The 24,720-nt window shown below is 41.7% G+C and overlaps 1 protein-coding gene across 1 annotated transcript in view; it reads right to left on the bottom strand.

Moving 5' to 3' along the window:
* LOC122808122 (borealin-2-like) overlaps positions 1-24,720 on the bottom strand; it is a 268,638-nt gene that overhangs the window by 126,485 nt on the left and 117,433 nt on the right. Inside the window, exons 6-7 of the mRNA XM_044079090.1 lie at positions 22,594-22,667; positions 11,143-11,235 (exon numbers count right to left, since the gene is read on the bottom strand). Of these exons, the coding sequence (XP_043935025.1) occupies positions 11,143-11,235; positions 22,594-22,667 (167 nt within the window). The remainder of the gene's footprint in view (positions 1-11,142; positions 11,236-22,593; positions 22,668-24,720) is intronic.

The raw sequence follows: 24,720 nt of genomic DNA, 5'->3' as shown, positions 1-24,720 counted from the left end.
TTTTGTGCTTTAATTTTTTACATTAATTTTTTATATTAATGTTTGCCCTGGTAGGTTTCATATTTTACTAGTCCAGTTCTTAGGATGTACACGTACATACACTATGATAAAATCCTTTTGTGGTACATGTAAGACGGTTAACTATTTAAAACTTTTACACTGGAGTATTTTTGCTTCGTACATTTTAATTTAGATTATAATCTAGATTTAAGATAAAAATCTTATTGCGTGGTTACAATATGATAATTACTTCTGTTATTACATATTTCCACAGTTTTTTTACTTCTACTTTTATCTGGGGTCTACTTTTATCTGGGGTCTAGCATTTACATAATTGACCCGTGGCTTATGTCTATGACACACTAATTTGTAACCACGCCTTCTTTAGTTTAAATTTGGCGCGTTACTATGGTTCTGGTTATTCCTCTGAAGAAGTTACTGTTTGTAACAGTAACGAAAACATATTGTGTTACATTGAATAAACTTACATTCAGGATTTACACTATGGCTCTAGTGGTTTTTGAGCTACCTCATTTCTACAGTTTTAGTTTTATTGTTTTTCGTTTACCAAAATAAAATGGCCTAAAAGGGCAAAACTAACTGTGAAGGCTATAAATTTTGTGAAGGCAAACTGAACGGCACAATGTTTTGCATAAGCAGCGAGACTGTGTAGACCCTTCTACAGTCTTGCAGCTGGATCACACCCCTTCTGATAAGTAAAAGGTGGATGCATCTCACTTGAGTACCTCCTAGGATGCCATAAAAGGTCCTTTCTTATATTGTATAGTGCCACACAGAGCCATAAATCTATACTTTTGTTTCAAAAAAAAGCTATACAACTTTTAGTGACGAAATGTCTTATTGCCTGCAACTTATTACCAGAATTGTATGTCTCAGTGCTGGAAGATCAAAAAGGTTGAGTTCTACTCCTACACCAGGTAGGTGGATTAATTTTACTGTCTCTGAAAGGGACAGGAGTACTGCACTGCTGCTTGTGAAACCCCAGTCGATGCTAAACCAAGGATCATCTGCCCACGTTGATGGGTAGCTCAGGTGGAGAAATATCCCACCACTGCAGTGTCCAGTTGGCCTGGCCAAATCCAGGTTTCCTCTAGTTACTATAAATACCACCTTGGGTTTCACCTGGAAAGACTGGCTTAGTGTGACTAAACCAAAAGTGTAAATAAAAATAAAACATAACATACTAAATTAAAGTGAAAACTCTCAGTTCTTTGTTACTCTTAAATGTAACTGAGCTGTTTTCTATTACCAATAGTCATGCATGTGGTTTTTTGGTGATGCCTACTTTTTATTCAAATATTTAGCCATCTTCTAATCCATGGATTTGAATTCACAAGCAGAAAGTAATTTTACCGGTAACATCTGAAGTGTTGGAACCCGCTACAGTGAGTCCCAAAATGTGGAGACTGAATGGCTGAAAGATCAGACTTGTATTTACTAATCAGAGATGCCATTTCTCAGAATTCCCTTTCCTCAAATTATGGCAATCTCTGAGTTGGTATATACAATCTCAGGGGCGTGGGAGCTTACCCCCTGCAAAAAGTTTGAAGAGGAGTGATTTGAAGTTAGCTTTTCTTCTGCACTTTTGGTCTTTTTGGCACTAGCATTTCGAGTGCTAACATTTCAATACTGAGCTAATTTTACCACGTACCTGCTTTAATGTGCTCAGAATGTTTGCATTTAGAGTTAACCATTGTTTGTCCTAGTTATCGTATCACACTCCAGTTTAAAAATTAAAGGCTCCACCTCACCATCTTATTCCACCTTTTAACAGACTGTACCATCAATAATCCCATCTTTTCTACAAATTTTTTCAACACTAAAAAGCCCCACACTCATTTGAAACTCTAGACCTAGCCCACCCATATATATATCCTCCATTCCCCACCTAACTCTACTCCAGCTTTACCATTCCTTTACCTTGCATCATCATCTACTCCATACCTTGCATCATCATCTACTCCAAACTCCTGCAATCCCACATCCAAACTCCTGCAATCCCATAAACTTTTTAACACCTTTACAAATTCACCCCTATTCTGTTCATTCTTCTCAGAGTAAACTTTGGATCCAATCCAGGTCTACCCACCACATAAACACCCATATTTCCTGACAGACACCCAAATCCTCTGCATCAACACTCAAAGCATCTGTAATAACCATCATAAACACCTTTCTTACAACCCACTTGCCCGATATCACAGCTGTCAAAATATGGCTCAAACAAAACAATCCTGATTTTCACCATCTATTTTCCTCCTACAAATATCTCCCAAGACACCAGACAAGGTTGAGGCACTCATTCTTTATAAAGAAAACCTAAAATCCATTTTCACTGCACAAGCAAATGCCTCTCTTGCATGCTGAGCCCAAGTGGATCATTCCAAAACTTCCCTCCTGAAAGATCAGTCACCCAACAGTAGCTGCCCATCTTCCTTCTCCAGTCTCTCTTGAATAAACCCTTATTCTTACTATAACCTCAGCTGTCTGAAACATTTTCCTTTTCAGTTTTCCTGGTTTAAGGGTTACCACAGTGGAACAGTCTGCAGAACAATTGAGTTTTTACAGCATCGAGTTGCCAGCCCAGCACCCAACCTTCCACAGAAGCCACACACACACACACACACACACACACACACACACACACACACACACACACACCCCTAGGGCCAATTTAGAGTGTGTCCAATCCACCTACAGCATGTATTTGGGAGGAAACCGGAGCACCTGGAGAAAACCCACTTGACACAGTGAGGACATGCAGACCCTGTACAGAAGGCACCCCAGCCAAGAATCGAACCAGAGAACCTCCTGCAGTGAGGCAGCAATGTTAACCACTGCACCACCATGGCTGCCCCACCTCAGCTATCTGAAACTATTTAGTTATTCCAAGTGATTTTAAACCTGAACTACCTAGGACCCTGTCAGTGATGCTACTTGTCCAAATCTCCAAACCAACCACAACTCCCTCCTAAATCTGCTAACAACCCTATCATCTCCAATATATCTGTTCTTCCACCCTCAGTGACCAGTGCTAGCTATAACCTTACAAAATAATCCAGTCACCAAACTGCACCCCTAACTAGTTACCTCCAGACCAAGATACATCAGTACAGACCTCAGAAAACACTTAGCAACTTACAGCTGGTCTCCCATTACCAACTTACAGAACCATGACTTGGCTGCAATAGCTCCGACTCATACCCTCCTTCAACTTTAAGACAAAAAATACTTCCTTCTCATAATGCCTTTTATAACCCCCCCCCCTTTTATAGCCCCCCCCCCAGCTAACCAGTGAACTGAAAGCTCTATTCAACCTTGGGGACAATTTGCAGTCTTCTTGGAGAAAAAACTCCCTCACTACAAAATTATACTGCCTTTGCCTCTCTGCATAACCTAAACAAGCCATAGACTGGCACAAAACAGACTACTTCAAATTCAAGCAACTTGCTCTTCTAGGAAGAGCCAAATACATTTGGCAGAAGTAAATCTTCACAAGCCATAAATCCAGATCCCACTTACTTTATCACTCAAGGCCAACTCTCAACCTCGGACTCTCAAAGGAATTCCACCGTCTCCCTAGTACTGCAAACGTCTACCCCTCTAACCTACCCAGCCCCCCCATCCCACTCTACCCCTCTAATCTACCCAGCCCCCCCATCCCACTCTTCTAAAAATTATGCAAAGAACTTATTCCACTTCCAGAAAACATTCTCCTGGATGCACCTTTTTCAGACAGTCTACTCTTAAAAACTGACACTGCAAATACTTCCTTTCCACACATATTCAACGCATTTATAACCTATGCCCAATTCAAAATAAAATAACCAGAGCAGTTTTCCATATATCTGGTAAACCCCTTCCCAAACAGCTTCATGTAGTAAATACCTCTCACTTCCACACTGTCTCCATGGATCTACTTTTGAAATGTAAAAATTAAGTCGGCAGAGTCCAGAATATCAAAGTTTTGAAACTTCAAAATGATTATTTTTTTTGTAGAGGGGTCACCCCCACACCCCTTGCTAAAAATACAAACTCGGAGATCACAGTACAGTGAAGAAAATGGTAAATGTCCCATTCCATGCAGTACAGCGATCTCCATTAAAATGTTAGTTTCAAAACTTTGATATTCTGGTCTTGGCAGACAAAGCTTCTAAAGGGACCATCTCCATCCTCACCAACTTGGAAATGTATTTGAAAACCTCAACTACAACCAACTATCCACTTAAATCCAATGGTGCCACCTCCTCACTCAAACAGCATGTATTCTGGGCTGGCTGGAGAAAATGACAGTACTATGGTCACTTAAGAGATTCTTCTAAACAAGGAAACCTTTCATGGACCCTCTTCACTGACCTTACAAAAGATTTTGATGTAAATTGACCATTTCCTGCTCCTTCACTTCCTCCAGTGGAGTCGCAAACACTCACCTGGTTTAAACATGTAACAAATAGGCATTTCAGAGTTAAAGTAGGCCCATCCTTATTGCCACCAGGACCCCTTCCCACGAGTGGCTCAATCTTAAACGAGCTGCTCTCTGACCCCCCCAGCCTTCCTATCATACAGACAACATGGTTGTTTGATCTAGTCCATCACATCAACTATTCAAACCCAGCTTCAGTCTGACCTTCATTCCCTTAATTATTGGCTAAACCATAAGCTACTCCTAAACCTCTCTAAAAAGTATATAGAACTTCAAAAGCCAGAGACTCCTAAAAATCTCCATCACAGATTTCAATGGTTGTCTAAGAAACTACCACAACCCTTAAATACTTGGGTTAATGGTTAGACCAATCAAACTTCCAAAGCCACATTAAAAACACCAGGAATAAAATCCGTTGTTTTATTCTTGTCCTGGAAAATCTCTCCCCATCTCTAGAGACGATGGGAGCTGCAATAGGCGAGAGGAGTTGTCCTTGCTCAACTTGAACATGGGCTCCCCATCATGTACACACACACACACAAACACACACACAAACACACACAAACACACACACACACACACACAAACACACACACACACACACACACACACACACACACACACACACACACACACACACACACACACACACACAAACACACACACACACACACACACACACACACACACACACACACACACACACACACACACACACACACACACAAACACACACACACACACACACACACACACACACACACACACACACACACACACACACACACACACACACACAAACACACACACAAACACACACACAAACACACAAACACACACACAAACACACACACACACACAAACCATTGAAAAACACAAATTCTGCATTCATTTCCAGTTCCTCTCCAAGGCCAAATGGCTACCAGTTTTATGAGTTCTCTTGTTTTATATACTTCATCTAGGTGCCTTTCCACCTCTTGCAGCCAAACTCCATAACCCACCCCCTACAATCTCTGCAATCTCTCCCAGTTAACTCCCTCACTCAAGATGCCCTAAATGAAACTGCACTGTAACAACTATTCCTCCGCCGTTCTTGTACCCAAACTCTTGCAATCCCCTCCCCTTCACATTGAAGTCTCATGCCCCACCTCCCTTCACATTAAAGTCTCATGCCCCACCTACAGAGCTAAACTCAAAATACATAATTAAAAATGGATTGCAAGTGCTTTTCCACTGGATACAACCTACCTCCCTCCTCACCTGCATCACTTGTACTGTGACCCTCTATTTTCAGCTGCTGCTTCCCTCATTTACTATGAGAATTCATATTTTGTGTTTGACTATGCTAGTTACATCTATTTATATATTGTATCAATATAAAATATGGACTATCTACCTTTATGATTACTCATAGTTCATAGGTTGGTACTAGGCTATCGGCCCAAAGTCCTATGCAAGCCTAGCCATAACAATTCCCTGAAAGTTTTTTCCCCACTGGGCCCCTGTCTAGCAGGGTGACTGACAATCCCTGGGGTGAATTTCCCCATCTCCCATCCAATCAAGGTTCCTTTTGAAGAGGGCCAATGAGGTGCTTGACAATCCCTGGGGTGAATTTCCCATCTCCCATCCAATCAAGGTTTCTTTTGAAGAGGGCCAATGAGGTGCTCTGCTCGACATGTATGGGGAGTCTCTGGGTCAGGAACCTATCCCTCCAGCATGTTTTGTTCAATGTGATAAGGTTTAGATCCCTGGAGCGTGTGGCTCTGAGGGATTGGGATTTCTTTAAGTGGAGCTTGTCCAACAGCTCAGGGTTTGACATGGCCTTGTATGTTGAGCAGACATCGCCTCTTGAGTAGACGGTATGCCGCAGAGTATAGCTGGAGTTTTTTTAGATGGACAGCATATGGCATCTGCTTTAGGCCTGTGATTCTTTTAGTGAGGTATTTCTGCGGCCTTTCCAGCTGTTACAGATATCTTGTGAGGTACATACCAAATAGGGCATTATACTCTATAATGGGTCTAATGAGGGATGACTACAGTGGGACAATGACCTCCTTTTTTCTGGATGAAAAGCCCTTAGTGATAAGGTGTGCCACGTAGAAGGATTTCCTGACTTGTTGTGGTGATGTGGTTATCGAAAGTGAGACCACTGTCCACTTGTGTCCCTAAGTCTCTCATCACACTTTTGATGTTTAGTGTCCTGCCACCTATGTGGTAGTTCATGGGTACATGTTTTTTTCCGAAGGGGATGACTATACATTTCTTGGCATTAAGCTTGAGCCTATGGCTCTGGCACCAGGCATCTGTTTCTGTAAGACCCTTTTGTAAAATAGCCACATCATTTGGGGATTCAATAATGGCTCCCAGTTTGCAGTCATCTGCAAACTTGGTTAGCTAGAGTCCCTTAATGTTGGCCTGTACTTCAGAGAAGTAGATGCCAAACAAGAGTGGTCCCAGGACTGAACCTGGAGGTACTCCACTTGTCTGGAGCTGGATTTGGAGTTGGCTACTTTTACAGTCTGGGTTATGTCAGTAAGCCAGTTGGCAACCCATCGAGTGACATAGGGATTTATGCCCAGCTTTGTAAGTTTATCTATGATTCCGGAGTGGGGGATGGTGTCAAAGGCCTTGGTGAGGTCCAGATAGGTTGTGTGGACCTCCTTACCCTCGTCCACAGCTCTGAGACAGATTCGAAGAAGTCAATCAGATTCAGGAGTGAAGATCGGCCCTTCACAAACCCAAACTGGGTGGGGTCCAGTGTCTGGAGGTTGCCAATGTCTTTGTTTATAAGTTCCATGATAATGCATTCCATGCCCTTGCAGATCAGGCTTGTCAGACTGATGGGACGGTAGTTCCTGGGATCCAAGGTGGATCCTCCCTTGTGGAGCGGGAGAACTGTAGCTGTGCACTACTCAGTGGGCACGAAGCCGGAGGTGAGGCTATGATTAAACATGTCACTTAGGTGGGGTGCCAGTTCATTTTGTAGTTCATGTAGTACACGGGCCTGGGATGTCCATGCTTGGAACTTTTCTCCCCAGGCCTCTACTGAAAATGGACATTTATCCAGTTAGACTAGCCCGGTCAACAAATGTAAAATAAATAAATAAAATAAATGTCATCTGGTCCCACAGATGCTGTATTCTTAGCTTTGGAGAGTGCTGTTTCTACCTGTGTGGCTGTGATTAATTGGAATTTGGCAATATTTTGGTATTGAGATGGGCCCTTTAGGGTGTGAGAGGGGAGTGAAGTTGGCACTAAATCGATCTGCCAGGATATTGGCAATATCGGGATCAGTATATTTAATGCCATTCTATTGTAGTTCAGAGCAGATCTGAGCATTGCCATTTAGATTCTTGACATAACTATAGAATGCCTTGTAGTTGTCTTTGGAAATTTTATTTTCGTAACTAGCTTTTGAGGGATCTCAGCTTCTTACTGAGGCTGGTGAGGGAGTTTTGCATCCGGGGATTTTCCTCTTTTCTGCAACGGTTTCTTCCTTCTGTTGTATAGTTTGTTTATAGCAGGGGACCACCAGATTGGCTTCCTTTTTTTTTTTTTTTTTTTTTTTGGAGAAGAGCATCTTGGTTCCATTTCGGATGGCGCGATTCATGCACGAGTCGATGTGCTCATACAGTGCCTTAGTGTAGGATTCTGCAGTCGAACTTCCAGATCCTGTCTGTGTGGGTGCTGTGAAGTTAGTCACTTCAGACTTCAGCTGGCTTTGGAGAAGTTTAAGGAGGTTTCTTTACTAGGGGGTGGGGGTGGGATGTGGATGTCAAGGGCGATTTGCTTATGGTCAGACCTGACCAATGAGGGGGTGACCACTGGTGTGGAGCATCCATCTCCCATGTTGGTAATGACTAGGTCTAGGATATTGGAGCCCCTGGTGGGACAATGGATTAGTTGATCCACGGCATTGGAATTTATGAATTCCAAGAACCGTTGGGAAAAGGAGTTGGTACCAGAGTAGTTTTCCGAGTCAATGGCAGGGAAGTTGAAATCACCTAGTATTAGGGTGTTATCTTAATATTTTCCAGTATGTTTAGGAAAGTGTAGTGAGAATCTTGGGGTATGGTGGGGGATCTGTAGCGAGCTACAATTTGGATTGCAGTCTTACCTAGTGTTAGTTGCACCTGGAGAATTTCAGATGCATTGTGTTGGGCAACTAGCCTGGAGGTGTGAATATGGACAGTCCTCCACCTTTAGTGTGTCGGTCTTGGTTTTGTGGCCGAAAAGTGTGGTAAGAATTCTAGCCTGGTATTGCAGGGGTGCTCTCTGGAGCCTTGAACCAGGTCTCAGTCACTGCACAGATATCGATGTTCTCCATTTTTAGGAGTGCCTTGAGAGTGTGCATTTTGAGGTTTAGACTTCTAGCATTGAGTAGCATTACCTTCAGATTTTGCATGCTTGTATCTGTTACGGTGGTGGTTTTATCCTTTGAACCTTGCCTAAAATAGGCACTATAGGGGTGGCAAGAGCTTTAGCCAGTAACCTGAATCCCAGGGGTGACAGGTGCAGACCATCTCTGGCAAAGCATCATGGTTTGTCGATCATGTCTTCCCAGGCAGACAAATACTGGATCCCCTTTGAATGACACCAGAAGCTTAGCCAATTGTTGAAGTCAATCATTTTGTCCTTATACTGTGGTATCATTCTGGGCGAAGGCAGGATGCTACTCAGGGCTAGGGTCATACCTGCCTGGGTCACATGATCCAAGAGCTCTTCCATGTCTCTTCATGTGAGGTACGTCTCAAGCCATTTACTCCAGCATGCACAATGACAGTCGTATTTGTACATGTTGTGGAGTGACTTGAGTGCATGCGTTATGTGGCAGATCCTGGCACCCGACAGGTAGCTGACTAATTTTCTCCTTGTTCAGCCTGGTGAGTGGGACATCAGTGTGCCTATGGAGTCACCTATGACTAACGTGTTGGGTACATTGTCTTGCCTTAGGGGCTGTTGTTGGGTGGCACACTGGTGTTGTGAGCTATGTGTCACTTTGTTTGTGACTGGTGTTTGTGTTTTGGCTTTGGAGGTCCTTGTTGCTTGGGCAGGTTAATGTTAAGGGCCTCCGCATATGTGGATTTAGTGTTGCTATGTGTGGGAGTTGATGGTGTGGGTTTTGAAGGGCTATGAGCTGCTAGAGGTGTAATGCAGGGGTTAGCCTTCTCCTCTTGACTGTCTAGCACAGTCTTGACCGGAGAGAGCTATGCTTCCTGTTTGGCTATGTAAGTGCATCTCTTGCAGGTTGTAGTGTTGGGTGGTAGGAGGAGAGGATTGTGTGTGTACATGAGGCAGTTGCCGCATTGCCCCAGTATGCCCAGATTCACCAGGTGGACAGGGGAAACCACCGGAAGCTGACCCTTGGTCATGCCTGTTTATGTGCTTTTTTTGTAAGGTTTAAGAGCTGTTTTCCCTTACCTTTGCAAGGTACTTTGCAATTGTAGGCTGTTTAGTGCCTATGATTAATTTCTCCTTATTGACAAGGAGAGCCAAGTGCTTGTATCAGGTTCAGGCTTCCTAGTGCTTTACAGCAGGTTCTAGAGCAAGTGCTAGTCAACAAGGGTTCAGATTTTAGTGCTACTACTGAGAAACCAGCTAGTTTTTTTTAATGCCTTTACCCAGGCTGTGCCTGCAAATGGTCTATAGTGATCAGTGTGCTAACCCAGTAAACTAAATAAGGGACTTGTATAGCCCCTCTTACCAGCACTTTTGCAGAATGTTACTGTGCATACTTTGCATCACTAATTATATGCTGTAATCAAATATGTACTTTACAAATACTGCTAAACATAGCAACAGTGTACATTTCTTCTCTTACCTCTCAACTGCACCGATTATTCCAGAATGTCCAGATTTTCGGCCCACATTATTGGTCTGTTCCTCAAAATTTATGGTTTTCTGGCAAATCACTGATGATCTGAGGACTGAAGTCACTAAGTGGTATACATTTAAGTTTCAGACTTCATATCCTTCAGAAAATGCATGTTAAAACAAACCCTGTTATTCTAACAATGTTATAAGAGCAATATTTAAAATATGTCCCTCTTTTTGGGTCTTTGTCCCCCCATTTTGTCGAGCTTTGTTCAGATTTCCTGCACTAAGACGTTGAGAGGCATGCATAGCACCAATATGATTTTCCCTGGATCTTAAAGGTCCCCTGGTAGTCCACATACAATATGGGCTAAAGAAATCGCTAGAGGTAGCAGATATGTCAAACATGACTTAGGAATTAATTGAACCACAAGAACCTAGTTGTACCTATAAGCACAGACATCAAAAACAATAAAACATATGCTATTTAAATGCACTTCATTATAGCTAGGAAATACATTAAAGGCAAATGTCTGACTAAAAATGACGGTGTAGATAATAACCAGCTCCTATGCCATGCACTTACCAGAAAATTTATCTATGCTAAATTATGGACATTTGCATTTAAAGCAGAGTACTAAACCATTTATTTGCATTCTCCTTGGAAGGACAAATGGTTATTTCCCTGCTTTTTATAGTCAAATGATCAGGGTACAAAAGCTAAGAGTATGTACTTTTTTTTTTTTTTATTGTACTAAAACATGGCTGTGCACTGCAGTGGGAATATGAAGCTGTAAAAGGCAGCAGAGAGAATTTTAATTTTTAATATTAAACAATAAAGCATAACAAAAGCTTCTCAGACTACAGCTCATCCAGGAACCTACCTTTTTGTTGAAGTACCATGAGACTGTCCACTATTTCGATTTGGAACAGGGGTCTTCTGGGAAGCAGCCTTATTTCTAGTGGAACGAGTGGTCCTATTAAAAAACAAATTAAAAAGGTTATATAGTTTGAAAGGGGGGAAACTGAAATGCAAAATAGAAAGGGGTGAACTGAAATGCAAAATAGAATCAATCTGTTCCTTCAAGTCTATTTGAAGGACGTGCATCCTTGCATGCTTTTTATGCAGTTCCTACCAGCCTTCTTACAAGGTCTTAACCACACAGAGTACACAAAGCCTACGTTTGGGAAAGAGCAGTGGACAAGACACCCTACCACCTTTCCAGCAGGATGCTTTAACCTTCACAATGGGAATGTATTGATTCTGTGCCTCTTTTCTATAGAGTCTTCCATCATCGTATCTTTGAAATCATTCTGCTATACACCTAAGCAGCCTTGGTTACCCCTCTTGTCCCTCTGATGCCTTTCATTTTGTTTTTGTTCTTTATGATCCCACCTTTAATTGTCCTTGTTGTGCCTTTTGCTGTACCTCTCACATCCGTGCTTCCACTTTTTGGATCTGCATTTTACAAAACTGCTTTTTAAATCTTCAAAACATTTCCGATTTCCCAGGGTTTTTACTGATTTTACTTACCCAGTCCTCGACCTAGTGGTCCTGCCACTTCAGAACGGTCTCCCCTACTTAAACCCCCACACCATCACCTTTTTATATGTACTCTCTCTCCAATGTTAAACTACATTTGGGGCTATACCACTGATTCTGGCATCTTCCACAGGGACATCTCTGCCCCCCCCCCCCAATATCTTCATTACAGCTACAACCACTACTTTCAGGTATAGTCCTGCAATGGTTGGGTGAAATCATGGTCCAAGACATCTCAAACCAGGAGCCTGGAATCTCCCACTCTGATCACATCTATTCCAATCACTCATCATATTAACCCCTTTCATCCAAACCTACCCAACTCCTTCATTCTTGCAGTTCTGCTTCCTCTGTCCTTAACATGACTGGAATCTAATACAGTGCAACAACAATTTCCTTCTTCCTTCATCTTGACCACTAGAGCAGTTTAGGTTCTGAACCTGCCCCTCCCTTGCTCTTTGGGATGCTCATCGTTCCCAGCCCACCTGATGCAATCATTTATGCAGATGGTTGTTAATGCCCACCCACCCACATCATTGGCTTATGTTTTATCACTGGTTCATGTTAGAGATACCTGCCTTTCACCTCCTGCATCATTGCCTGCTACCAACCATATCAAACTCCTTGCCTTCTGTGGTATTACTATTTAGCCATGCTCTAAATCACTCCTGTACATGTACCTTTGTTTCCTTTACCACTGACAGCGGACCCACTTAACTCTTCTATATTTTAGGAATGCCTTCTTTCCAGTCATTAAGATGTCCTTAAACCCAGTTTAAAGCATCAGATCTCTTTCTGAAACACAGGTCAACTCTGGCAGAAAACTATGCTGCCAGGTCTATCTTACCAGTAATGCACCACTCTAATATTCACTATTGCATCCAGTCACACTCCACAATTCTCAACTTCTGTAGTATTACTGGCACATGGAACATTCTGAGAATAATGCTCCTAATGTCACCTCTTATGTCTTGCCCAAGTTTAAAGCACCAGGAGATATTACCTTGGCTTTCCTGTACAGGATTTTCCACCTTCTCTTTTCACCTTACTCTGTCCCAAGAAAAATTGCCTGCAGTCTGAAAACCTTTGGCCACATTGCTTGCTTTTCTCCCTTCCGCCTTTTCTTATACCAATTTGTCTCCTGTACTCATGTTGCCTCCTCTCCAGTACCACTCTACTTTTCATCTGACTAGCCAGTCCATTACTATAACAGTCACCTATGTTCTGCCCTGAATGCAGAATCCACAGTACCACCCCACATATTGAATGAATCATTGATCTGCTTCCACTCCACTCGCTAGTCTATGTCAAATTTGGACGCTCAGTTTTAGTTGCATAGCTAAGGAATACCAAATACACACATGTACATCCACTTGTATACATATTTGGGCCATAGTGATTATTAGTCTGTGTATGCTGGTCTAAGAGTTCAACAGCATAGTGGTGGTGGTCCCTTTAAAAAATGTTAACCTAGAAGAAAAAGCAGTAATGCTAAGAGAATGTAAAACAGCTACACACAAGGCATTAAAAAATACCCAGGTACACAGTTGTGAAAATTGGGTAGGAGAAGGATCTGGGAAGGAAACTGGTGGGATACCATCATAATAGCATTCTATGAGAGTGAAAGGGCATGACCCTTGTGAGGAAAATGCAGGTGGGACTCTTAGTAATAAAGGAGAAAAATGAAATGGATTGTGATAGTGACATGTAGAAGAAAGCTTGGCATTTATGTACACCTACGGGTGACTCAAAGTGGAGTCTGCCTGTTATATCTTTGGAATGGATCTTTGGAATGTGAGGAAGGGAAACCCCATGCAAGCCCAGGGAGGGCATGCAGACTCCATCTCAGAACCAAAACAGAAATCTTGCAGTGAGGCAAAAATACTAGTCCTCTGCCACCCTTGCCAGGTATACTATGGCCTAAAATGAAAGTGAAGCTCTTTTGTTCCTCCCTTGTTGCAGACAATGAAAAGAGCTACCATGTTGAGGTAGGTACTAAAGTCCAGTTTCATTTTTTCCTTACATCTGCTCAAGACATATTGGATATCCATTTTAAATCGCATAGAAAGGAGCCATTTTTACTGGTTTTCCTACAAAGAGCTTAAAATCCATCCATCATACTAGGCTACATAAGCAAAGCTAGACTTCATCCTGCAAAACCGCTCCTCAAAAATCTAGTTCCCACACTGTTCATACATGTATGAACTCACCCCTCCGCTAATACATGAACTCACCCCTCCGCTAATGCACATTGTGGTGCAACTGTGGCACTTCTAATCCTTGTGCTCCCAGATGTACCCAAACTCTGGAAGTGGAATATGCAGTAGAGAGAAACAACTAAACACAACTGTGAACTTATTATAAAGGGAGAGGCTATTTAAGAGATTGCATCACTGCTAGATGTCCCACAATGATTCTAACAGTAGCATTTAGGACTAAAATGCACCAAAATGCAAGTGGCCACAGCATTCCTCATTCTTGAAGCAAACCAATCGGTAATGACCCCTTCACTCCTAGTAAATGCGGTCAAAGGCCATTTATGAAGATCCAGTTAGCTGTGCTGACAATAGAGTTGGCAAATCTTCTATAGTCAGTCAGGACAAAGCAATCATTTATTACAGACTCTGCACTTTGGCCCAACAAGTGGGCTTTTCAGTCTTTGAAAATCATATGATTGTAGTTGTACCTCAACTAACCCAAAAAGACACCCAGGGAGAAAGTACAGGTCTATGCTAAAACTGCCTTTCTACAGTCCAGGTAACCAAGAGTGACATTGTAGATGCAGTGACCACCATGAACTTCAAGAGCTAATTTGATCTTCGGGTTAAAACTAAGCCAGCTAGCTCAAATGGTAGACAGTCAAGCCAACAACCATAATAAAGTTGGCCATGACAAGGTTTTTCCAATGGTCAGGGATGAAGCACATTTACAGAACTATTGGAAAAAAACATGGTCTCTTTTCAAAGCTTTTCCATCAGGCCTGAATATGCTGGGTGGACAAGCACAACTATGATGTTCATACTGGTTCAGAGAACAGTGTGTTTTTAGGTCAAAGTAACCCTAACATACTAAACAAACCTACCCCAACTCCAATTATCCAAAAGACTTTATGTGCAGACACACACACATTAATTGCATTACATCCATGTGGAACACTATACAAGAAATGTAGACCCAGATTTTATGGGAATCTCTGGTAGGCCAAGCAAACCAAAATTTGGATTGTGGTCCTCCCAGCTGATGAAACACCTCTAAGTGGAATATGTCTGTTCAGTGGAGAACTTCCTGGCAACAAATAAATGCAAAATATCCAGTGATCAATAGACTATATAAGCCCCAAGATAGTGCATTGCCCTCACCATGTAAATCTCTCAAAACTGGGAAGTTGCTGGAGCAGCTGAGGAGCCCAGCATCAAATACCCAGTAACCAACCTACTTCATGCGAACACTGCAAATTTTTGTCTCATAGCAGCACTTGCTGCTGCCCTCCACCTAATCAATTAACAGCTTTAAAATTTCCACTACACTATAGATTCTGGTTCACTATAACACTGGACCAGTGAGACTGGCTGAATCAGTAATCTTCTGACTGGTTTGTGAAATAGGTTTTAGTTTAAATGTATGTGATAATTTGTTATGTAACGTACTGAGGAATCCGAAAGCTTTGTGTATTCTAAAAGAGTTTGCTACTTATTACCTGCCTAGCTTTTCTGATCACTGGACTTCACCTTTTCTTTATGAATATTGTGCGTCTGAAGTGACAGTTAACCTCAGAGCTCATCCTAGCCATTTTTCCTTGAATCAGTAATTCTTCCAACCACTCAGTAGTGCCACTGACATTTCTTCCACTGCACAGGTTGCAGAGCTGAAAAGGAGCCAGGAATGAACAGGTAGCTGGTCTGTTTCTTGCATCCACTGGGATATTTTGCATTTATTTGCATAGTTGAGCTTTGCAGAGTAGCGATCCTTCTTTGCTCAGTTTTGTCATAGGGTAGGTTTGTTGGAAGAGATCTCCCATTGCTGGAAATTTAGTATATGCTGCATGCAAGCCAGTTTTCCTTCCTGGAAAAACTTGAGTATGTGAATCAACAGGAACAAACCAACCATTTTGAAATAGTTATACTAATGACTTTCACATTGACAATCTAGTTCATGACAAACTAGTTATGACCATCACTTAACCAGATAATACTCCCTGGTTACAGTTGAAAATTTTCCCCACATGGCTAATCAAACAAGAACAGCAAAGAACATTGAAAGGCTAGGAGTTCATGACTTGTTAAAAATGGTTATAAAAAAATAAATCTTGTGCCAACTATATATTTACATTTTTCTTGCAAAGTAGAGAAGGGACAATAAATTAATATTTCCATCTCAATCCATTATGTGGATTGAAGAATGTAATAAAATTTCAAAGGAAAAAAGTAAAAAGGTAAGTCAAGAGGAGCAAACATTCAGGAACCTTGCCTTCCAGTCCAGTGAATGTGGCCAAGGGCTGCATCCACCATCTCTTCCCCTGTGACCAGCTGTTGCAACAAATCAGGAATGACTGCTAGCAGACTCTCTAAGAGAATGCTCAATAAGTGGTTTAGGGTGTTCATTACTAGGTTTGCTTTTCCAGCAATGTATGGTGAAGAGCCATGGTTAGTTGCCTACCATTAGTCCTAGACAGATTCTCTGCAAGATGAAGCAACTCCTGCATGCTTACTTACACCCACAATATGCCTGCCTAAACCTCACCAGTTCCAGTCTAAACTATGGTTTGAAGACCAAGAATCAGCATTTAAGGTTTAAATGGGTTTGTATGAAGGAGCCCACTTCAGTGGGATTGCATTTGGGCTGCTCTGCTAACGTTCGTGAGCTTGCCAGCTGGTCTTTGAATGGTAAACTCCACACCTAGATTGCAGTGGATCATCCATCATTCCATGTCTCTTTGCTCTTAGAGACCTTCAGGTGATTCTTAAAAGCATTGTGACTCTACAAATCACTAGCTCCCCTTTATCAAGATGTCCAGCATCTGCAAGATAGCCATAGGAAAATGACAGTGGCTGCCAGGAGTCCTGTGAAATATAAGTAGGACACTGTCTTTACTCACCAATGCCTCCTAATCCAGGGTACCCAAGCTCATGCCTCCTAATCCAGGGTACCCAAGCTCATGGACCTCAGAGCTTTAATACAATAAGGGCTCAGGATCTCAAAGAGATCACAAGCCTATTTTCATGCTCAAGGCATGTATACCTTCGCCCAAAACTATCCGTCTTATCAATTTCTCAGAGAACTTTTTATATCTGCTGGTAACTTATTCCACCTCCTACCTATCCTTACTTGAAAGGTTGTACTGAGCCAAAACTGGAGGAATGAGGACACCTCCAAGCTGCTCACTGGTCCTCTGCCAAGGCAGAGAAATAAATACCCAAAACTGGATGGCCTCATTTATACAGCCAAATAAGGTCTCACGTGTACAATATACAAGCAGTATCATAAGCCCTACAATGAATCAAACCCCCTCAAACCCTACAATGTCTAGTAGAATGTTTCTATAGTTTGTCATTATTAGAAGTGCAAACACTGCGCAAGTTTTACTTAGGAAGACTGGCAACACCCAGATCTCTGTGGCACATCAGAAAGCCCAGACTAACCAAGAAGGCACAAGAGGCTGGGCTTGTGATGCTGAACAGCCAGGTTAAGTATGCGAGAAGCAAGACTTGCATTACTGAATTCACCTGGAAGGGAGGGCTATGGCAGCTCCTCTCATCCCTTGGCTGCACTCTTAAGAACAGTCTTTTTTTTTTTTTTTTTTTTTTTTTTTTTTTAAGGGAGTCAAGTCACCTATTGCCCGACAAGGATTTAATAGACCAATTTCTTTCAGACATGGTCCATTGTGACAGTTCAATATAAAGTCTACAAAATAATTTTGCTTATTCAAATCCTTTATACTTTAAGTACCCTGTTAATCATGACATTTGAGCTAAACACATGTTGAAGCCAGCATGTTGCCTCCAGGATTTTTCTTCACCTCCAAGTGTCGATATCCTCCAAAATCCTGTGCCAAATGCTTTGCGCCAGTGTCTGGTACTGCCACAGGGTGAGTTTGCAATAAACTGGCATCATTCAGTACAATGTTGCCATTTAGCTACTTTGTGCCAGAGATTGTACCAATGCACTCACCACATTGACTGGCACTACACAAGTTTTGGGAAACTATTTCCTGGTGTCTGCATGGACGGTCTCCTTTATTCTATCACTGGTTTGGGTACTGCTCTCGTTCCAGGCCTTGGGGTCATCCAAAACAGAAGGTCACTATGCCTTACCTTGAAAATTGCCTTTATTCAAGCAGGACTGAATAAACCAGAAGTGCTTCCTTATCAATTAAAGAGGCGAGTTATCCAATGTCATATGTAAAGACAAGAAGGAATTTGTGATAATGCTTTCCATTATCTTCAGCAGTCAGCAGTGTCCATGATCTTCAGCAACTGAAGTGGTAGCAGATGCAGATGGCCCATTCATTCCTCTCGACTTGATGAGAGCCAAGCCAAGAAAAGCCATCCATTTAAGGTAAGCACCCATCGGGGTTTAAGCCCTAGCCCCCCCCTCCAAGTTTATGCCCAGTACACTCAAGGGTTTGGAGTGCAATTGGTAGAGAGGTGTCGCTCATTTCTGAAATTAACAGCCGAATGTCTCCCTACTTCCAATAGACAGGGGTCCAGGGAAGTAAATACTGTGTGAAGAAATAGCCAGGGAATTGTTATGGCTAGGCTTGTATAGGCCCAAGGGCCAATAGCCTAGTACCAACTTATGAACCTAGTACCAACCTATGAACCTATAATAGCCAGTGCTCCAATTTCCACATGTGACTGTGCTTACCAGGTATGTACCCCACGCTAAGTGGTGAGCCAGCAATGCAGCGTTGCTCTTCCCAGCTGGCTTCAAATGCCAGAGCCACTAACTGGACCGTGCTCGATTCATAGTCAGGTTTTAATCTACAGAGGAGCTGACAATACACCTCTAATGTGCACTATCCCTTCTAATCTTCTTTTTGGGGGGATGCCGGGTGCCCTCCTGAAGGAAGGCCTACCAGAGTCCTGATACACAAGTAAGAGCAGGGAGCCTATAATTTGATCCCCTGTGGTCTGGTGAACTGGACCTCAAGTTTCAGAGTCATGTTGGAAGTAACATGCATTTTTGCTGTTCCTCTACTCAGAAGACAAATGCATATAGTGGGTAGTATAAACAAATTGGGTAGTAGGTCTCGCAGTGGACCATGAACTCTGGCATCACTCTGAGCAGTTCACATTCCAGAAAAAGGTGAACATGAAAATCTTCCTGGAGCCACAGATCTTCCTGAGCCACAAAACCAACAGCCTCACATTAAAGAGGATTTGTGAATCTTGTTTCATCAGAAAGACATCTGGGCTGCTCGGTTTCTGAAGTGAGACTGCATTCTTCAGTGAAACAGACCAACAATTTGACAGCTTAAGGCAAGAGAAATAAATTGATAGTTAACAAGCATGGCAGAAGATACCAAAGCATCTTCCCACATTTTCCTGCAATTTCAAGCCTCAGCGAGACCACCACCAGAAGATTGGTCACCAGTTGATTACCCCAGGGTTTCTGCTTGGCCACTCATTTGTAATCAATTTCTCTGAAGTAAAAGCCAATATTAAAGGCCTCTGGCTCACCAAGTTCACAGGGGGTCTTATATTAGAATAACGAATAATTAAAATGTCAAATGCTCTAAAGAGCAAAAATGCCAGTCCTTTTTTTGCGAGATCACGGTACAGTGAAGATGAGAATATTTGCTCTTTCCTCACTGTAGTGCAATCTCAGAGCTGGTATATTACACACACACACACACACACACACACACACACACACACACACACACACACACACACACACACACACACACACACACACACACACACACACACACACACACACACACACACACACACACACACACACACACACACACACACACACACACACACTTGTATTATATATATTTAGCGAGGGGTGTGGGGGAATAACTAGTTCAAGGTCTGCCTTTTTCATTCTTTAGAGTGTTACGTACTCACAAGCAAGGAGAGTGTGTGTTGAGCAGATAGAAAGAGTACTTTGAGGGGCTGATGAATGAAGAGAATGAGAGGGAGAGAAGGTTGGATGATGTGCGGATAGTGAATCATTAAGTGCAGTGGATTAGCAAGGAGGAAGTAAGGATAGCTATGAAGAGGATGAAGAATGGAAAGGCTGTTGGTCCAGATGACTGTGGAAGCATGGAGGTATTTAAGCGAAATGGCAGTGGAGGTAACTAGATTGTTTAATGAAATCTTGGAAAGTGAGAGGATGCCTGAGGAATGGAGAAAAAATTTAACCACAGCATGTCCTGCTGGCTTAGAACATAAATGTACATCAACTATTGTAGTTGTGTAAATGCATATATTTTACACAGTGGCAACTGGAACATAAAAGGTTAACTTGCAAAACTTCAAGAAAATAATTGAAATTAAATTGTTTTATGATTGTGCTATAAAAGTTTTCAGTTTCAGTCAACAGGAGACAGGATATTGTTTTATGATTGTGCTATAAAAGTTTTCAGTTTCAGGTCAACAGGAGACAGGATATCTATACTAGGGGACTCTCAGTTGTGTTGTATAAGGCTATGTATTTTCAGAGCGAGATGTTAAATGTTTGTAGTTTCTGACACTGGAGGTTTATCTTGGGAACTAAAGTCAGGTGACAAAAAAGTGATGTCATCCAAGCTAACCCAGCAGTAATTTCATATTACGAGAGACAGAGATTTGTATTTGTCTTTGACCCGACATCCATCACCACTTCTGCAGGCTTGTTGTTCTAGATAAGTTTCTAGGGCATAGTAACTCAACATCAGACAAGAATATAATAAAGTATAGCTCAAATTTTTTTATTTTTTTTATTTTTGACACTGTCCTGCAATGTTTTAAATATTTCCTATGATTTTGAACTATGATATAACTGATTAATAACAGAAGGCAATACTCAGTAAGAATTTAAATATATTTAAACCTTTCAATTGTGGCTGGTTTGTTTAGAGCTATGTCAGCTCTTAGAATACTTGAAAATCTATTTGGTGACACTATACAGGCCACTCCTAAATAGCCTTGCTCTTGGTCAGACTACCATTTGGATCGATAGCAACATTACACAGTAGGATTGGACACACTTTGCTAAGGGCCTTAAAGTAGCAGATACACTGGCACCAGCCACTCTGAACTACTTTATAGTCTGAGAAGGGGGCATAGCTAGTAAACCTGTGCCAGCCATTCCCAGGAGTGTGTATGTGTCATCTACTTGGGCATAAACAGAGGGTACTGGAGATCTTGGTTTGGTCACTTGGCTGAGTTCTCAACTATATAGCTGTGCCAGTGGGGAGTCTTATTGGGGATCTGGATAAAGAGGGAGAAACCAGCCCCAGACTATGATCGGCATGTGCTCTTGAGGGGAAATTGCACTTTACTGTGTGTGTACTTGTCATCATCCTAGTGTGTACATTCCCCACTATTGCCAGTGGTGAGAATTGAGGCTCCTTGATTACTGGGCCAGTGCATCATGGGAGGTGGTCAGAGTTCCTGAACCTTTGGGGAGTGTTGGCATTTGTTCCTTGGGCAGCAAGATTAATGGCAATGGTGCTTGTTGCATTTCATGTTTTAAGATTACTGAGGGATGAGTGACAAATCCAAAGTTAAATTTCTGGGGTAATCCAGGCCAGCAATGGTGCACAAATACCCCCAATGGGTGCAAATTTGCCGATAGGAAAAGCTCAAGGATGCTTGGCTGAAAGTGGAGATGCTCCATTTGGGATGTTGAGAGTAGAGACTTGTGGATTCAAGCAAGTTTCTGTATGGTAAAGCTTGGAAGACAAAGTTAATGCAGTAAACAACCTATGTTAAGGTAAGAATTCCTTCCCTCTGCAAATTGTGTGTTCTTGTATGCTCCAAGATAATTGCAATAGACCATAATGTTCTAAAAATGAATGTGCAGGAGTTTCATTTTTATATAAAAAATTTACTTCTGGAGTTAAACAGAGATCAGTACAAGACATCTTAAGCAATAGTTTTCTTTCCATGGTAGAACGAAGTTCAGGATCACACTGTAAAGTGCACTAAATTGATTTCAGCCAAGAGCAGCAAGGGGTTTGATCACAGGAAAAGCAGGATACACTCTGCATGAAGCAATGACACACCTTCCTGTCACAAAGACTGGCATAACTGGGAGGCAACTCTGTAGTTTTTATGTAGAGCTCATGGCATCTCATTCACCTAACTGAAGGATAGTTTGGTATTCTGTCAAGTGGCCTGTCATTGCAGAAGGTAACGGAGCATGTTAGAGTACAGTTGGTGAGGTAGACAACAGTGACTTTTCTAGTATTTAATATCTCCTGGGAGCTTTAGTTCACTTGCTTCAAAGCATTACTTAAAATTCATACCTGGTAATGTGAATAGCTGGTATGTTGTGGAGATACTGGAGATAAGGCACTATATACAGGGAGACTATCCCACAGGATTATTTAGATAATTTTACATGGCAGAAAATTGTTCACAGATTGCCTAGGACAAACCTATGAATCAAATACTCTTCAGTTTTGGTGTGATGGCATAAACTGTTCCACAACACCAACTTTTTTGGTGTGATGACATTAACTGTTCCACAACACCAACATTTCTTAATTTCATTAAACTAAAAGCAAAATGGGGTAAAATGTGTTATGTCCCCTAGTTCAAAAAGAAAAGGGCTACAAACGTTTTCCTCTTACCTTGGCAAAGTGCAAGCCACTTCATTAATCCTGTTACAGTAGTCATTGGAAGGTTTAGATTTTGTCCTCAGCACCTGAAAAGTTTAATATGAAAAATCAGCTAAACCTTTGGGCCATTTATCACCCAGTAGCGAAAACCTATATTAAGCCATATGCATTTTCAGGTCAATTCATAAATAGGTACCGGGCATTTAAGAAATTGTATAACTGACATTTGCAATACATTCATACATTTCTAATAACTCTGAAGTTTCTATACAGCAAAATGTAGATCAGTTGCAAATGTATCCAACAAATTAAAGACAACCTGTGTTTACTGCATAGATTTCAGTAAAAAGGAGTTTTAATTTTGGTCAGTAGTCATTTAACTTTTAGAGGAGGATGCAGTGTTATACATTCTCTGACCTGTTCCTACCAGGAAGAAAGTCCCATGTCATAAGACTACCATTTCTCACCAATAGCCAAATGATAGCAGTCCTAACCACGTAGGATGTAAACCTCAAAAAAGTTACAAAATAGATATTAAAACTGGAGTAGACTTAAGATTGTGACCTTTCCCCTTAAAGTTAATTTGTGCTCATTACCAAGTACCTTATTTTTGAACAGGTCAGTAGAGGATGATCTGGTATGAACAGCTATCAAAGATGTTAAGTAAAGCAACAAGACAGTTGTAACCGATAAAGACAGAGTAACAAACGTTAGACTGTACCCCTAGGTGGGGTACAAGAGAGACTTCTACAATAGAAGTCTTTTTTTTGCACACTCAATGACTTATCACATTTTAACATGTATATATCCATGCCATGGAACAGACTTCCTATGTCCCAGATGACCTGGGTTCAACTAGCAGCTTGGGCAATAAAACAGTGCATGTAAAGTGGAAGTGATTTACCAAATCCAGCTCTCCCAGCTGGGTGAGGGAGTGAGTCAGTCTGATCTTAAGGACTACTGAAGTAAAGAACATGGAATAGGGAAGAATGCATGGTTCTGCCAAAGTAACAGCCTTCTGGGGAGACCCATGGAAGCATGCGGAGGGGGATGCACAAGCAAATTCTCAAATGAGCAGACATTTGACGCTGATGGGGTTGCAACTTGGGCCATCAGTAAAATCCTGGTGACCACCACCCATGCTCAGCTCCTGCAAAGAAGTGTGTGGGGGGGGGGTGAGCAGTGGGAGGGCTAATGGCAGTCAGTTTAAGTAATTGTTCAGTTTAAAGTTAATTTAACTATAAATGTTTGGGTGTCAATTACTTCATAGTGAAGGTAAGAGATGCACGCTTACTGTTTGAATTGGCTCTCTATTGAATGTCTGCACTCAACATACTGAGTGTGAACAAAAAGTCTAAAACAATGGAGAACAGGGAATCTCAAATCAATTTTCTTAAGCTTTTGGCAGAGAAGGAAAGCTCCCCATGCACCCCCGGCTTATATATATTCCATCTTGGGTTTTATTTCAAATCATTACCATCTAAACTAGTAGAATCATCATCTAAACTAGTAGAATCATGCCAAGCTGGGTGCTAATGTCAGCATATGCAGTGCATTTATGCATTAGAGAGATGTGTTCAATATTCACTACTGAAAATATTTCTGCTGAACCTAATGTTTCAGAGCTAGATTATAGCTGTGCAAACCACTCTTCCTCAATGTAAGGAAGACCATTATAAAAACCAAATACATAATTTCCAGGTCAATTCTCACTTTTGTAATCTTAGACAACCATAAAATTGATATCTGGTAAATGTGCACAAATGCGCTGTTAACTTGCCTTTTCCTATATAGTGTTTCCAAAGACACACACTACCTGATCTACATGAAGCAAAATACTTAAAGCTATACTCCCTGCTAGTGACTGGATGCTTAAATATACTTTCAGTATTTGTAAAATTATAGTTGCGTAAAATTTTTAGATGTCCTTACCTTCACCACTGCAGTATTCAAGTACAAGATGAATACTGCCGTGGAAGCTCATCAGGCCAGTCTACCAAAGCCTACCATTGCTTTAATGTATGCTGAATATCACCCAAATGCTCCTCACATAATGTAGGGCATAAAGGAGACATTCAGGTGCACCATCTTAAGAACTGATTGCCCCAGTAGGAACACCAGTCCCAGAAAAACTAAGGA

Source organism: Protopterus annectens, chromosome 8.part0 (genome assembly GCF_019279795.1).
Source record: "Protopterus annectens isolate FY-2018-M chromosome 8.part0, PAN1.0, whole genome shotgun sequence".
Classification (NCBI taxonomy): domain Eukaryota; kingdom Metazoa; phylum Chordata; order Ceratodontiformes; family Protopteridae; genus Protopterus; species Protopterus annectens.
This window is presented reverse-complemented; position numbering and strand designations above follow the sequence as displayed.